Source organism: Hemitrygon akajei, chromosome 21 (assembly GCF_048418815.1).
Source record: "Hemitrygon akajei chromosome 21, sHemAka1.3, whole genome shotgun sequence".
Lineage (NCBI taxonomy): Eukaryota > Metazoa > Chordata > Chondrichthyes > Myliobatiformes > Dasyatidae > Hemitrygon > Hemitrygon akajei.
In genome coordinates, this window is record NC_133144.1 from 5,407,586 (window position 1) to 5,421,798 (window position 14,213).

General features: G+C 45.9%; 1 protein-coding gene across 5 annotated transcripts; it reads right to left on the bottom strand.

The window, feature by feature from the left end:
- Positions 1-434: 434 nt before the first annotated feature.
- LOC140714056 (uncharacterized) lies at positions 435-13,412 on the bottom strand. 5 transcript variants are annotated; one of them, XM_073024751.1, is made up of 3 exons: positions 13,349-13,412; positions 2,589-2,750; positions 435-2,386 (listed from the first exon to the last, which is right to left on the bottom strand). In XM_073024751.1, the coding sequence occupies exon 3, from the start codon at positions 1,947-1,949 to the stop codon at positions 936-938; it is 1,014 nt and encodes a 337-aa protein (XP_072880852.1). In that variant the 5' UTR covers positions 1,950-2,386; positions 2,589-2,750; positions 13,349-13,412; the 3' UTR covers positions 435-935. The 5 variants fall into 5 exon arrangements, with proteins under 5 accessions (XP_072880852.1, XP_072880851.1, XP_072880849.1 ...); XM_073024750.1 differs by having other exon boundaries at positions 435-2,464; XM_073024748.1 differs by lacking the exon at positions 13,349-13,412 and adding an exon at positions 11,075-11,161 and having other exon boundaries at positions 435-2,750.
- Between the last annotated feature and the right edge of the window lie 801 nt (positions 13,413-14,213).

Genomic DNA, 14,213 nt, shown 5'->3' on the forward strand with positions numbered 1-14,213 from the left:
TGGACATTTCCAAAATGCAGAAGATAACAGCATCTGTTAATCATAAGCTGGAACAATTTGATTCATACTGGGAAAAATGGTTTAACTATATAATCCCTCATAGGCCTGATTTTATTCTCACAAATCAATGAATCTGTTGTAAAAAAAAAATCACTCTCTACTTGTACATAGTTCTTTCCTTTTGCTTGTTTTTTCTTTCCACTCTTTTCTATAAGTGCATACCTCAGATAAATACTTTGTGGAGATTTTGTGATATATATGATTATATGATATATATGTACAATGTCTGAAATACATCTTATGGAAATGTTTGTTTGATGAACTTCAATAAAAATATAAATTACAGAAAGAAGAAATACTGGTAGGGACCAGATGGGCTGAGTTGACTTCCTGCTGTTCAGTGGGTGTATTGTAAATTCACTAAGCACCTGAGACAGAGTTTAAACTGGAATTTATTTGTTACAGACCCAGATTATTAAACTCCAGTTGCATTAAAGGTGAACATCAGCAGAAGAAACAGTACCAGTGATCAGAGTGCAGAACTGGGTTTGATGAGCAGCAGCAATAATGCAGTCTATCTCCAAGTCATTTTTGAACTTGCCTGTTGATACAGCAACTGTGAAGGTTAAATATCCAGCATAAAACTTATTTAAACTTTTCCCCCACTGTGAACTCAGTAGTGTGTCACAAGTTGAGATGACCAAGTGAATCTCTCTCTCCAGTGTTAACTCACTGAAGTAACTTAAGTTGAGACGACTGATTGAATCCCTTTCCACTCTCCAACAGGTGAATACTCTCTCTCCAATGTGAACTGACTGGTGTGCCAGTAGGTGAGGTGACTGAGTGAATCCTTTCCCACAGTCTGAGCAAGGAAATGGATTGCATGAATCTCTTCCCACAGTCTGAACAAATGAGTGGTCGCTCTCAGTGTGAACTCACTGGTGTCTCTGTAGGTGGGATGACTGAGTGAATGCCTTTCCACAGTCTGAGCAGGTGAATGGCCTCTCCCCACTATGAACTAAGGGCTGTTCTATTGGGTTAGATGACCGAGTGAATCCCTTCCCACAGTCTGAGCAGATGAATGGCCTCTCCTCTTTGTGAACTCGCTGATGTGTCTGCAGGTGAGATGACCGGGTGAATCCCTTCCCACATTCAGAGCAGATGAATGGCCTCTCCCCTGTGTGAACTCGCTGATGTACTTTCAGTTGAGATGACTGAGTGAATCCCTTCCCACAGTCTGAACAGATGAAAGGCTTCTCTCCAGTGTGAACTCGCTGATGTACCTTCAGTTGAAATGATCGAGGAAATCCTTTCCCACAATCTGAGCAGATGAATGGCATCTCCCCAGTGTGAATTGACTGGTGTGCCAGTAGGTGAGATGACCGAGTGAATCCCTTCCCACATTCAGAGCAGATGAATGGCCTCTCCCCTGTGTGAATTCGCTGATGTACCTTCAGTTGAGATGACTGAGTGAATCCCTTGCCACAGTCTGAGCAGGTGAATGGTCTCTCCCCAGTGTGAACTCGTTGGTGTGTCTGTAGGTGGAATGACCGAGTGAATCGTTTTCCACAGTCTGAGCAGGTGAATGGCCTCTCTCCAGTGTGAACTCGCTCATGTGTCAGCAGATCAGATGACTGAGTGAATCTCTTCCCACATTCAGAGCAGGTGAATGGCCTCACCGTACTGTGGACTTGCTGAAGTTCCTTCAGTTGAGATGACTGAGTGAATCCCTTTCCGATGTTTGAGCAGCTGAATGGCCTCTCTCCAGTGTGAACACTCTGATGTGCCAGTAGGTCAGATGACTGAGTGAATCCCCTCCCACAGCCTGAGCAGGTGAATCGCCTCTCCCCAGTGTGAACTGACTGGTGTGCCAGTAGGTGAGATGTCTGAGTGAAACTCTTCCCACAGTCTGAGCAGATGAATGGCCTCTCCCCATTGTGAACTGACATGGTCTCTCCCCAGTGCGAACTTGCTCATGTGTCAGCAGTTCAGATGACTGAGTGAATCTTTTCCCACACACTGAACAGGTGAATGGCCTCTCCCTGGAGTCAAATTTCTTATGTTTCTTTAGCTTGAATGATAGAATTAGTCATTTCCTACAGACACAACGATGTATCTTCAGGCTGGATAACTGAGTAGATCCCCTCCCACACAGTAGGTGTACGGCCTCTCTCCCCACGGTGACCTCACTGGTGCGTCTGCAAGCTGGATGAGTGAGTGAATCCTTTCCCACACTGGGAGAAAAAGAATGCTATCTCCTTGCTATCGATTCTCTGGCATTTCATCAAGTCAAGTGAACCTCTTACAGAGTCAATACAGTTGAAGAACTGATCCCAAGTGAACAAATGCTGCTGTGTTATCAGCACCCTGGTTCCAGTTGATTTCACTGTTAGAACAGAAAACTTTATGTCAGGAACAAAGTGCATTTCCAACTAGGATGATATAGTTCTTCATCTCCAAGGATCTATAATAGATATATTGGTAAGTAAAGGAAACATCTGGACACTCCTTCAATAACTTGAAGACAAGTTCAAGTATACAAGGTTTATCTCCAGGAGGCTACATCCAAATCTCATCACTATACTAACCACGTAGTTGGGTTCCCCTTGCTATGACTGGTGTGTTCTCTTCTCAAACACCTCCTCCTCCACATTCAAGGATCAGTGGTATTCAACTGTTGGTGAACTGACACACTGTATAATTGATGTGTTGTGTTTTGAGATTCCTGCAAATTCTTTGCTGTTTCTAACCTATAAAAAGAATAACAAAATATATCAATGGGTGAAGGACAGCATTTCAGATTAGATTATTTTAGTCTCAATGGTGAGCTCTGACATTATATCAAGTTTCAACACATTGGAATAACAACTCATCTTCTAACTGGGTTTGGTGCAAGCATCCAGACTGACCATCAAATTCTCTGTTTTACTGTTTGCATCAGAAAGGACCATTTCTGCCCATCAGTAGCTTAAGACTTCACTCAGTTTGCTCTTTCCATTAGTATTATTACAAGTTCTGATCATGCCCCACAGAGCTACAAAGAAAACTTGATAATTACATGGCTGATCTTGCAGACTTTCTAATGCCTCTGACCCCCCCCCCCCCCCCAGATGATTGATGGTGGTGAACTCACTGGTGGCAATGCCAATGAATGCAAAGGGGAAGTGATTAGACTTTCTCGATGAAGTTCAGTAATGTGCATAATTTTGTGATGTGAATGCAAAACATCAATTGTTATGGTGACTAAAGGTGCCTGATATCATTATGTTCCCTGAGAAATTGGGACAAAACATGTTCTCATGGGTAGAAAGATCCAGGACCGAAGATGTAGAACAGAATATCACATACAAAATGATTACTAGTGTAGTAAATGGCTGTTGTGTGTTCTTCATGCCAAATGTTGGAATCGTGGGAGACCCAGAGTCTTCCAACGAACTACATCTGCTTGGTGCATCTGGCTGCAGCTCCTTGAAGACCATGTTAGAGATCTGGAACAGCAGCTGGATGTCCTTCGGCTTGTACAGGAGTGAGATCATCATCAGAGTTACAGTTACCCTGAAGTTGCAGGAGGTGAGTAGCTGGGTAATTGTTAGGAGAAACGGAAATGTGAATAATAGGCAGTTAGCTCAGAGCACCCTGTGGCCATTCCTCTGAATTAAGTATATTGACACATACAACACGCTGGAGGAACTTGACCTGCTGAGTTCCTGCAGCATGTTGTACGTGTTGATTTGACCACAGCATCTGCTGTGTACTTTATGTTTAATAAGAATATTGCTTTGCATTCTGTTGAGGGGCGATGACCTCCCAGGGGATTGCACAGAGACTGGGTTACTGGCACTGAGTATAGGTCCATGGTGTAGAAGGGTAAGAGGGAGCAATAGTGATAGGGAACTCAATAGTCAGGGGAACAGACAGGAGGTTCTGTGGATGTGAACAGGACACCCAAGTGGCATGTTGCCTCCTTGGTGTCAGGGTCAGGGACGTCTTGGATAGCATCCACAGCATTTTGGAGAGGGAGGGAGAGCAGCCAATGACATAGGAAAGAAAAGCAAAGAGGTCCTGAAAAGAGAATTTAGAGAGCTAGGTAGAAAGCTGAAAAGCAGGACCTCCAGGGTAGTTATTTCTGGATTGCTGCCTGTGCCACACAACAGTGAGGGTAGAAACAGGATAATTTGGCAGATTAATACATGGCAAAGAAGTTGGTGCAGGGGGCAGGGCTTCAGGTTCTTGGATCATTGGACTTTCTTCTGGGGGAGGTATGACCTGTTCAAAAGTGATGGGTTGAACCTGAACTTGAGGGGAACCAATATTCTCTTGGGCAGAAGAGCTGTTGGGGAAGGTTTAACTAATTTGGGAGGGGATGAGAACTGGAGTGAAGGGACTCAGGATAGGATGGATGGTAAAAAAAAAGCCAAGATAGCATGCAGTCACACTGTCAGGAAGGGCAGGCAGAATATACTACAAAATTGCAAAATTACAAAATTGTACCAGTGCATTAGGGATGCAGGATCAAAGAGAGTAACAAATACAGTACTCAAAATGTTATATCTCAATGCACGGAGTACAAGAAATAAGGTGAATGACCTTGTTGCACTATTACAGAATGTCAGGTATGGTATTGTGACCATCACTGAATTGTGGCTGAAGGATGGTTGTAGTTGGGGCCTGAAGGTCTGAAGTTACACATTGTATTGGAGGGATAGGAAGGTAGGCAGAGGTAGGCATCAAATCATTAGAAAGATGTGACATAGGATTGGAAGATGTTGAATCCTTGTGAGATGAGTTAAGAAACTGCAAGGGTAAAAGGCCTGATGGCAGTTATATACAGGCCTCCCAACAGTGGCTGGGAGGTGGACCACAGATTACAACGGGAAATAGAATAGGCAATGTTATGATTGTCATAAGAAATTTCAACATGCAGGTCAATTGGGAAAATCAGGTTGGTAACGGATCTCAAAAGAGTGAGTTTGTTGAATGCCTACAAGATGGCTTTTTAGAGCAGTTTGTCGTTGAGCCTACTGGGGGATCAGCTATACTATGTAATGAACCAGAGGCAATTAGGGAATTTAAGGTAAAAGAATCCTTAGAAAGCAGTGATCGCAATATGATTGTTCAACTTGAAATTTGATAGAAAGAAAGTAAAGTCTGATGTAGCAGTATTTCAGTGGAGTAAAGGAAATTACAGTGGTATAAGAGAGGAGTTACCCAAAGTACATTGAAAGGAACTGCTGGCAAGGATGACAGCACAGCAGCAATGGTGTGAGTTTCTGAGAAAAATGAGGAAGGTGCAAGAAAGATATGTTCCAAAAACAAAAGAAATAATCAAATGGCAAAATAGTACAACTGTGGCTGACAAGAGAAGTCAAAGTCAATGTACAACGCAAAAATTAATGGTAAGGCATAGGATTGGGAAGCTTTCCTGTCATGGGGGTCTCAAAACCATAAAAAACTTAAAGATTTATTGACCCTAGTACAGCTGGGAATCTCATGAATATCACTCTAACTCAAAGATGGGGGGTTCTGACACAGGAATTAAGAGAAAAGATCAACATCAAGGCCCTGACAGTCGACCTCTGGGCACCAACCAGATCCACCTTTCCACTGAACCTGTCAGACATGCTCGAAGGTAACCATAGTAAAGAACTCTCCTATCTGGTTGATTTGCCTGAACTGCCACAAGTGCTTGGTCTCCCCTGGTTATCCCAATTGCACTCCAAGAATGGGGACCAGCTTTCCTATCTACCTGTCTGGGTCCAGCTCAAGCTCTGTTCCATGAATCCCCTCCTGTGTCAACTCAGGATCTTCTAGAGGTCCTCAGTAAAAGGAATGCTACCTCCCTGCTCCCATCCAGTCATACAACTGTACCAAAACCCTCCTACCTTGCACTAGTCCTCCCCGGTGATGTCTTTTTACTCGCTTGTCCTGAAATGGTGGCCATGGAGGAATATATTAAGGAGGCATTGGCCATGGGGCTTATCTATCTGTCAACCTCACCAGCAGGAGCAGGCTTCTTTTGTGTGAGCAAGAAAGATGGTAAGCTCTGTCTCTGCATCGATTATCGGTCCCTGAAAATCACCGTGAAGAACCGCTACCCTCTTCCCCTCCTGGCACCTGAATTCAAACATCTCCAGAGAGCAACTATATTTTCCAAGATTGAAAACACAAAAATACAACTGCAGATGCTGTGGATCAAAGAATACGTACACAACGCTGGAAGAAGTCAGCAGGTCAGGCAGCATCCGTGAGAAAAGAGTAGCCAACATTTTGGGCCGAGACCCTTCATCAGGATTCTTTTCCAAGATTGATCTGCACAATGCTTACAATTTGGCTCGTATGAGAAGAGTTGGGTGGAAGGCAACAAGGAAGAGTTGGAATGTTATGGTGAGGTTGTATAAGGCATTGGTGAGGCCAAATTTGGAGTATTGTGTGCAGTTTTGGTCACCAAATTACAGGAAGTATATTAATAAGGTTGAAAGAGTGCAGAGAAGGTTTACAAGGATGTTGCCAGGACTTGAGAAACTGAGTTAGAGAAAGTTTCAATAGGTTAGGACTTTATTCCCTGGAGCGTAGAAGGATAAGGGGAGATTTGATAGAGGTATATAAAATTGTGATGGGTATAGATAGAGTGAATGCGAGCAGGCTTTTTCCACTGAGGCTAGGGGAGAAAAAAACCAGAGGACATGGGTTAAGAGTGAAGGGGGAAAAGTTTAAAGGGAACATTAAAGGGGCCTTCTTCACACAGAGTGGTGGGAGTGCGGAATGAGTTGCCAGATGAAGTGGTAAATGCGGGCTCACTTTTAACATTTAAGAAAAACTTGGACAGGTATATGGATGAGAGGTGTATGGAGGGATATGGTCCAGGTGCAGGTCAGTGGGACTAGGCAGAAAAATGGTTTGGCACAGCCAAGAAGGGCCAAAAGGCCTGTTTCTGTGCTGTAATGTTCTATGGTTCTATGGAATTGAAGTGACATTTCACCACTGTCTCAGTGCTGCAACACCCAGACCCATCACAGCCATTTATTGTCGAGGTGGATGCATCTGATATTGGCATTGGAGCTGTCCTCTCTCAGCGCTCACCTGCAGATAGTCAGCTGCACCCTTGTGCCTTTCTTTCCCATTGCTTGACTCTGGATGAGAGGAACTATAATGTTGGGAACCGGGAACTTCTGGCTGTCAAGGATGCCCTGGACAGATCACAAGAATCTCTTTTATATTCAGGACGGAAAGAGACGGAACCCTTGTAAAGTCCAGTGGACTCTTCTTCACCCAGTTTAATACCAAGGCCAACGCTCTCTCCCAGCAGTTCGATGGATCTGAGGACAATGACTATCCCAAGCCTATTCTTTTTCGCTCATGTATTGCTGCTCCAGCGATCCGGGGAGTAGAGGCAGAGCTGAGGGCTTCCCAATAGTTGGACCCAGGCCCAGTTGGGGGACCTCCCAATGGGCTGTTTGTCCCTGCTTTGGGGTGCTCCACAGTGTTGGAATGGGGTCACTCTTCCCTTCTGGCTAGACATCCGGGAATCCTATGGACCCAGGAGTTTTATAAAGAGATTTTGCTGGCCTTCTACATCCCAAATTGTCCGCAACTTAGTATCTGCCTGTCCCAGCTGCACTCAGAACAAGACATCACACTAGCGTCCTACAAGTTAGCTATGTCCGCTGCCTGTGCCCCATCACTCCTGGTTCCACCTTTCAGTTGATTTCATCACTGGGCTGCCCTTGTCTAATGGAAACACTACCACTTTGGTTGTTGTGGAGTGATTTGCCAAGGCTGCCCACTTAATTGCCCTCCTTAAGCTCCCATTGGCTCATGAGACTGCTACACTTAAGATTCAACATGTTCAGGCTCCACAGCTTCCCTCAAGACATGGTGTCTGATCGTGGACCATAGTTCACTTCCTGCTTTTGGAAGGCATTCTGCGCTCTTGTAGGAGCCCCATCCAATGGCCAGACTGAGAAAGTGAATGAAGAGTTGGAAACAACTCTGCACTCTCTTGCCTCTTCCAATCCCACGTCCTGGAGCTCCCAATTGGTTTGGCCAGAGATTGCCCACAATACCCTCCAGCTATCCTCCATGGGTATGATTCCAGCCCTGGCCCTTCCCTGACCAGGGGATTGATGCAGGAGCTCCTGCTGTTGAACAGTTGGTCCAGCACTGAAAGCGCACCTGAAGACGAGCCAGGGCCTCTTTGCTGTACGCCCGGAAACAACATGCCCAGCGGGTTGATCGGCTCTGCCGAGAGGTGAGACCTTTCAAGCCAGGAGAGATCTGGTTTGCATCAGGGAATCATCCCCTGAAAGTCGAGACATGCAAACTGGCTCTGCGGTACGTGGGATATTTGTAGTGGAAAAGGCTATCAGCGAGATGTTGTATAGATTGTGTCTACCAGCATCACTGAAGATCCACCCAGTATTCTATGTTTCCTAGCATAAACTAGATACTATCTCTTCGTTAGCCCCAGTTGGCCCAATTCACCCTCCTCCCGCTCGGTAGATGGTTCCCTGGTCTATATGGTTCAGCACTTCTTGGCATCTTGCCAGATACGTGGTAAGGTATCTGTGGATTGTAGATTAGGAAGGGTATGGTCCTGATGAATGTTCTTGGGATCCTGTCGAAGGGCATCTTGGACAAGTCACTTATCTGGGACTTCTAGTGGGCATAGAACTGTGGCACCTCAGGACCTGCACCTAGGGATGGGAACCCTGTCACAACCACAGACTCGGCTGCAAGGTAGATTCGGCAATTGCGCTCATGAATATGCACGTGTTAGCTAATTATTATTTCATTATCATGGTGTTTAATTCCCTTCTTTTCGTTTTTAGTGTTGTCGAGACTTGAGCAATGCTGCCTGCTTGCATTCGGCCTTGACAGAGAAAGTGACTATCGAGTCAACTGACGCTGAAGACTGGCGGCATTCGTTATATATTCCCTTTCAGCCACGGTGTTGCCATCTCGTTTACCGTTTGAGAGTTTTCGTTAACAGCCCTGTTTGTTATATCATTTATTGTTTTCTTTTCCCTTAAAACCGTTTTATTAAAGCCTTGTGAACTACCGACACTTGAGCCATATCCAATAAGTTTGTGTAGCGGAACACTATATATCAAGTGATTATAATGCTATTAGTTTCAAAGTAATTAAGAAAAGGATAGGTTTTGTCCTCAGATTAAGAGTCTAACTTGGAGAAAGGCCAATTTTGATGGTATCAGAAAGGATCTGGCAAGTGTGGATGGGGACAGGTTGTTTTCTGGCAAAGGTGTACTTGATCAGTCTGAGGCCTTCAAAGGTGAAATTTTGAGAATACAGAGTTTGTATGTTGCTGTTGGAATAAAAGGCAAGGATAATAGGTTTTGGGAACTTTGCTTTTTGAGAGGTTGAGGCCTGGATTAGAAAAAGGAGGTGCATAGCAGGCAGGAACAAATGAAGTACTTGAGTATAAGAAATGCAAGAGAACACTAAAGGAAATCAGGAGGGTTAAAAGAACACGAGGTTGCTCGAACAAGCAAGGTGAAGGAGAATCCAAAGGGCTTATTAAAAGCAAAAGAATAGCAAGGGACAAAATTGGTCCTCTTTATGACCTATGGTAATCTCTGTGTGGAGCTGAAAGAGATGGGGGGGGGAGGGGAATCTTAAATAGATTTTTTGCATTTGTATACACTTTGGAAATGGGCAGAGTCTCTCAATGTGAGGCAAGCTCATGGACTCTATACAGACTATAGAGGAGGAAGTGTTTTCTATTTTGAGGTAAATTAGGATGGATAAATCTAGGGCCTGACAAGGTATTCCTTCACACCCTGTGGGAAGGCAAGAGCAGAAATTGCAGGGGCCCTGGCAGAGATATTTAAAACTTTGCCTCCAACTTTCACCCTGCCCTCAAATTTACCTGGTCCATTTCCGACACCTCCCTCCCCTTTCTTGATCTTTCTGTCTCCATCTCTGGAGATGGCTTATCTACTGATACCTACTATAAGCCTGCAGACTCTCACAGCTACCTGGACTATTCCTCTTCCCACCCTGTCTCTTGCAAAAATGCTATCCCCTTCTCACAATTCCTCTGTCTCCGCCGCATCGGCTCTCAGGATGAGGCTTTTCATTCCAGGACGAAAGAGATGTCTTCCTTTTTTAAAAAAAGGAGCTTCCCTTCTTCCACCATCAACTCTGCTCTCAAACACATCTCTCCCATTTCCTGCACATCTGCCCTCACCCATCCGCCCGCCACCCCACTCGGGATAGGGTTCCCCTTGTCCTCACCTACCACCCCACCAGCTTCCAGGTCCAACGTATAATTTTCTGTAACTTCCGCCACATCCAACGGGATCCCACTACCAAGCACATATTTCCCTCACCCCCCTTTCTGCTTTCCGCAGGGATCACTCCCTACGCGACTCCCTTGTCCACTCGTCCCCCCCATCCCTTCCCACCAATCTCCCTCCTGGCACTTATCCTTGTAAGCAGAACAAGTACTACACCTGCCCTTACACTTCCTCCCTCACCACCATTCAGGGCCCCAGACAGTCCTTCCAGGTGAGGTGACTGGTGTGGTATACTGCGTCTGGTGCTCCAGGTGTGGCCTTTTATATATTGGTGAGACCCAACGCAGACTGGGAGACCGTTTCGCTGAACACCTACGCTCGGTCCGCCAGAGAAAGCAGGATCTCCCAGTGGTCACACATTTTAATTCCACGTCCCATTCCCACTCTGATATGTCTATCCATGGCCTCCTCTACTGTCAAAATGAATCCGAACTCAGGTTGGAGAAACAACACCTTATATACCAGCTGGGTAGCCTCCAACCTGATGGCATGAACATTGACTTCTCTAACTTCCGTTAATGCCCCTCCTCCCCTCATCCCTGACATAGTTAGTTGTTTGCCTGTTCTCCATCTCCCTCTGGTGCTTCCCCTCCCCTCCCCTTTCTCCCGAGGGCTCCCGCCCCATGATCCTTTCCCTTCTCCAGCTCTGTATCACTTTCGCCAATCATCTTTCCAGCTCTTAGCTTCATTCCACCCTCTCCGGTCTTCTCCTATTATTTCGCATTTCCCCCTCCCCCCACTACTTTCAAATCTCTTACTATCTTTCCTTTCAGTTGGTCCTGACGAAGGGTCTCAGCCCGAAACATCGACAGTGCTTCTCCTTATAAATGCTGCCTGGTCTGCTGTGTTCCACCAGCATTTTGTGTGTGTTGTTTGAATTTCCAGCATCTGCAGATTTCCTCGTATTTGATATTTAAAACATCCTTTGCCACAGCTGAGAATAAGAAGATTAGATAGCTTATGTTGTTCTTATTTAAGAGAGGCTCTATGAATAAACTGGGAAATTATAGGCCCGTGAGCCTGACATCAGCAGCGAGTTAATGGAAGGTATCCTAAGTGACCGGATATATAAACATTTGGATAGACAGGGACTGATTTGTGAGTTTTGTGCATGGTAAGTCGAGGGACTACAGAGGAGTTTTACTAGAATGTTACCTGGGTTTCAGCACCTAAGTTACAGGGAAAGGTTGAACAAGTTAGGTCTTTATTCTTTGGAGCGTAGAAGGTTGAGGGGGGACGATAGAGGTGTTTAAAATTATGAGGGGGATAGATTGAGTTGACGCTTTTCCCATTGAGAGGAGGGGAGATTCAAATGAGAGGACATGAGTTGAGAGTTAGGGGGCAAAATTTTAGGGGTAACATCAGGGGGAATTTCTTTATTTAGAGAGTGGTAGCTGTGTGGAAAAAGCTTCCAGTAGAAGTGGTAGAGGCAGGTTCAGTATTGTCATTTAAAGAAAAATTGGATAGGTATATGGACAGGAAAGGAATGGAATGGAGGGTTATGGGCTGAGTGCAGGTCAGCAGTACTAGGTGACAGTAAGCGTTTGGCATGGACTAGAAGGGCCTAGATGGCTGTTTCCGTGCCGTAATTGTTATATGGTTATAAGTCATGTCTAACCAATCTTGGAGTTTTTCGAGGAAACTTTACAAAGGCAAGGCAGTGGATGTTGTTTACATAGATTTTGGTAAGGCCTTTGACAAGGCTCCACAGGTTTGGTTGATCAGGAAGGTTCAGTCTCATGTATTCAAGATAAGGTAGTAAATTGCATGAGACGTTGGTTTTACGAAAGAAGGCAGAGAGTGATTGTAGAAGGTTACCTCTCTGACTAGAGGCTTGCGGTTAGTGGTGTGCTGTATTCCACTGTTGTTTGTCATCTATATCATGATCTGAATGATAATGTGGTTTTAAAAAGCAAACACGAAGAAATCTGCAGATGCTGGAAATTCAAGCAACACAAACAAAATGCTGGTGGAACGCAGCAGGCCAGGCAGCATCTATAGGAAGAAGCACTGTCAACGTTTCGGGCCGAGACCCTTCGTCCTGACGAAAAGAGGTGTTACATTTTGGAATACCGACCAGTGTAGGTCTTATGTGGTGAGTGGTAGGGCACTGAGGAGTGTGTTGGAACAGAGGGATCCCGGAATACAGATCCATGATAGCTTAAATGTAGCATCACAGGGTTGTAAAGAATGTTTCTGGCACATTGGCCTTCATAAATCAATACAGTGAGTATGTGAGTTCAGGTGTTACGTTGAAATGGCATGACCCATCAGTGAGACCTAATATAGACAAAAATGTCCAGATTTGGTCACCTAATTAAAGATGTAAATAAGATTGAGAGTGCAGAGAAAATTTACAGCATGTTTCTAGGTCTTGAGGACATGAGTTACAGGAAAAGGTTAAATAGGTTTGGATTTTATTCCCTAGAAGAGTGAGGGGAGATTTGATCCAGGTACACCAATTTGTGAGGGGTACAGATAGGGTAAATGCAAGCAGGATTTTCCCACTGAAGTTGGGTGAGACTCGAACTAGAGGTCATTGGTTAAGGGTAAAAGGTGAAATGTTTAAGGGAACATGAGGGGGAACTTCTTCATTCAGAGGATGGTGAGAGCGTGAAACGAGCTGCCAGTGTAAGTGGTGGACGCAGGGTCGATTTCAGCATTTAAGATAAATTTTGATAGTACACCAATGGGAATGTTATGGAGGGCTCTGGTCCGAGTGCAAGTCGATGGGACTAAACAGATTAATGGTTCGGCACGGACTAGATGGGCCTAGCGGCCTGTTTCTGTGCCGTTGTGTTCTATGGCTCTGAGTCACAGTCAGCGATACACATGCGCTATCAACATGCCGCCAGCACCCTCGCTCCTCAACGGAAATATCCCCAGGGCCCGAGTATGGATCTTGGGGCTGAGAGAGAGAGGGAAGCGACTGGGAAAGTCTCGGGTGCCGGACCACAATGTGACCGAAGCTCTCGCCAATTGTCCTGCGTTTCGGTGCGGATCCCAGTGCACAGCCAACTCCCCACTCCTACCTGCTGCGGATCCTCTGCAACCCTTTGTCCACTGAGCGCATGCGCTGTCTGCGAATCCTTGGCGTCTGCGCACTTGATCGGTGGGTTTCGACGGCAAATTCTGAAGCGCGAAGATTTCTGGGTAAATAAAGTGCTGTAACGATGTACTACTTACAGAGCTAGAAACAACGATACGCAGTCGGTAAGTCGTTTCGAGACTAGTTTATTCAAACTTCGCGGCGCTTGGCTTTTAATCCCTAATTCCCGCCCTCTCCGGGCGGAAATGACGTCAGAGGCGTATTACCAAAGTCTCTCCCCGCGCGCTGACTATTTGTGAGCGGGTTCGCCTGCGCAGAAAGTGGGTCGCCACATAACCCCCCCCCCCCAGAACCGGCGATACACCCCCTAATGTCCACAGTCTGGATCAGTCTCGGTTTGGCCGTCTGCCTCTGCACCGAGGTGCCTGAACCTTGACCGGCTGCGCCAAGTCCACATGGGCTGGTTTGAGTCGGTCCACCGTGAAAACCTCCTCTTTCCCCCCAATGTCCAGAATGTACATTGTACGTTGTTGTTGATGGCCTTGAACGGCCCCTCGTACGGCCGCTGTAGCGGTGTCCGGTGTGCGTCCCTTCGTACAAACACAAACTTACAGTTCTGCAGGTCTTTGGGTACATGGGTCGGGGTCCATCTGTGCTGTGAAGTGGGTATGGGGGCCAGGTTGCCGAACCTTTCGCGTAGTCTGTCCAGGACTGCTGCGGGTTCTTCCTCTTGCTCCCTTGGGGCTGGTATGAACTCTCCTGGGACGACCAGGGGTGTGCCGTACACCAACTCAGCTGACGAGGTGTGCAGATCCTCTTTGAGCGCTGTGCGAATTCCAAGCAGGACC

Bases quoted from the DNA above. Each gene is read 5' to 3' on its own strand.
- LOC140714056 (XM_073024751.1), bottom strand. From the start codon at position 1,949: ATGTCAGTTCACAATGGGGAGAGGCCATTCATCTGCTCAGACTGTGGG.